The sequence below is a fragment of the Gadus morhua genome, chromosome 12 (genome assembly GCF_902167405.1).
Source record: "Gadus morhua chromosome 12, gadMor3.0, whole genome shotgun sequence".
Lineage (NCBI taxonomy): Eukaryota > Metazoa > Chordata > Actinopteri > Gadiformes > Gadidae > Gadus > Gadus morhua.
In genome coordinates, this window is record NC_044059.1 from 23,282,566 (window position 1) to 23,285,065 (window position 2,500).

The 2,500-nt window shown below is 52.9% G+C and overlaps 1 protein-coding gene across 1 annotated transcript in view; it reads right to left on the reverse strand.

Annotated features, from left to right (window-relative positions):
* glis1b (GLIS family zinc finger 1b) overlaps window positions 1-1,178 on the reverse strand; it is a 43,974-nt gene extending 42,796 nt beyond the window's left edge. Inside the window, 1 exon segment of the mRNA XM_030371721.1 lies at window positions 1,040-1,178. Within this exon segment, the coding sequence (XP_030227581.1) occupies window positions 1,040-1,178 (139 nt within the window).
* Between the last annotated feature and the right edge of the window lie 1,322 nt (window positions 1,179-2,500).

A 2,500-nucleotide genomic window follows, 5' to 3' on the forward strand; every position in this document is an offset into this window, starting at 1 on the left:
CCTGTACATCTTGTTCTGTGTATGGGTTGCGGGTCGGGGGTTTCGTACGAGCTTCCCGTACGTGAAGGTCCATGGTAAGTGTTTACCACATGCTGCCGAGGAATGGCCCCCTGGGAATAATAAAGAGCTACCTGACTCCACTCTACGCCTCGTCTTCTCCCAGCTCCAACTTTTCTTTTTATTACTTTAAATCTCTCTCTCCCCCCATCTCTCCCTGTTCTTCCCAGGGCTCATAATTTCCTTGTGGTTTTCAATGTGTTTCCAAGTGTTACCGATTTAAAAGACTTCCCATTCATCCCCACAATATGTCTTAATATAGTCTCTCCTCCTCTCTCTGTTTGACTCTCCCCCGCTCTCTCCTCTTCTCTCTCTTGTCTTAATACAGTCTCCCTCTCCCTTGCTAACTCTCTCCCCCATCTCCCACTCTCCTCCCCCGCTCTCTCCTTCTCTTCTCTCTCTCGTCTTAATACAGTCTCCCTCTCCCCTGCTAACTCTCTCCCCCATCTCCCACTCGCCCCTCTCGCTTTCTCCGCCCGCTCTGTCCTGTGCAGCCGTGGGCGAGACGACAGAGAGTGGCTCCTGACAGGAGCCCTGGCATCGGAAGAGCAGCTCGGCCCGTAGGAAAACACTCTCGGTCGGAGTGGACGCTCGGAGAACCTAATTGCTGCACTAAACTCCAGCTGTGAGTTGATCCTCCGCGTGGCATAATGTTCGAAGAATGCTTTTAAAAAGTACCCCTCAAAAATGTATCTGAGGGCACACCGCACCGCTGTCGTGCATGATACTCCTCAAGAGGGTTCTGGGCAGAGTGTCTCTCTGGTATGACATCAGCGCACTCCTGATTGCTTTTCTGGCCGTGTGTTTCTCCTGGCCTTAAGTTCTCCCGTAAAACGCTCAAATTAAACCAGTCATTCTGACCGCGGAGCGCGGCGGCGCATAATTTAAACATGACACCCTAAACGTAAACATATCTTTCACTACATAATTCATCCTCAGTGTTTATGTTGCACGGTAGCGAACCGCTCGCCCGCATACATACCCCTCATCCGCCGGCCCCCGGTCTGCCTCGGCAGGGCCGGGTAAGGGCCGTTGTGGCGGCGGGCTACGGCGCGCTGGGATGCTGTGATTATGGTATGGAGGAGTGCTTTGGCGGAGACTTGTGTGATGCGGTGTAGCATTGTATGGTACGGTTGATGTGGTGTGTGGCGATATGGAATGAAGCAGCGTGGTTTAGTTTGGTATGGTGTCGTAGAGTATTTTATGTGTTTGGTGGGGTGGAGTATGTGTGGGTAGGGTATGGCTGTATGGTATGGTAGGGTGCTGCCGTACCGAGGCTGTAGCTTCTCCAAACATTTCTCTTCATCAGCTGGGTTGTCAGTCGGAAACACACGCACGCACGCACGTACGCACGCACGCACGCACGAACGCACGCACGCACGCACGCACACAAACACACACATCCCTCACACACTGGCTGGATTGGACTGGCATGTTAGCTAAATGGCTAGTGTAGAATATCAATTGTGTGTGGGGCCTAACAAGGGCCGCACTGTTACGAGATGACCAGACTTCCACACATTTCAGATTACAGAGCATTTCTCCAAAACCTCAACCGACGAAGGTTTTCGTTTTGGCTCGCCACTGCACACACAAAAAAAAGCCCAGTTAACTACACCTCCACAATCAATAAATAATGACATTATACTCTCATTACGCAATCAGCCCGCATTGACAACTGGGGAACATGCCATAATCAAAAAAGGTAGTATTTTAATCCAAGAAATAGCTCAACTGAAATCCCCAGGTCTCCTGTCAACCTGCCCTCCCCACCCAACCCCCGGTCCCGGGCCTGAATCCCCCTCCACAGCCCCCCCCCCCCCTCCCCCCAGTAAATGATGGAGAACTCCAAAGGCAGGCCCCGCTCTATCTCTCCTATGTATTAGTAAACCGATCTGTCCTCGCTGGAGGAGTTAAACTGATTATGTTTTTGGATGAGACCGGGATATGACACAATCTGTGTGCAATGTATAGGCGAGCTGCGTCTCCCTCCCTCCCTCCCTCCCTCCCTCCCTCCCTCCCTCCCCCCCTCCCCTCCCCTCTCCCCCCCTCCCCTGGTCCTTCGGTTTCCGATACCATAGTGTGATTATATGTGGAGGAAATTGCAAACTTGAAGTACCGTATTCCAGACAAATGCAATTAGGGTGCATCTCATGGAGCGGTTCCTCCGCGCTGCGACGGGCAGTCATGTGGTCGCGGCCCCGACGGAGGGAGGGGCTGCTGGGGTCGTATTTATTTTCCCTGGGTTTCACGGCGAGGCCTTTCAGACGCCGGACCCCTTTAACGTGAGCTGGCTGTCGCCGTGCAACGCAGGAATGGGGAAGAACACACGAGGAGCGAATGTAAACGGAATGTGAAAACATACGGACACAGTGAGAGGTAGAGGAGGAGAGAGAGAGAGAGAGAGAGAGGGGGAGAGAGACAGGGGGAGGGCGATAGAGAG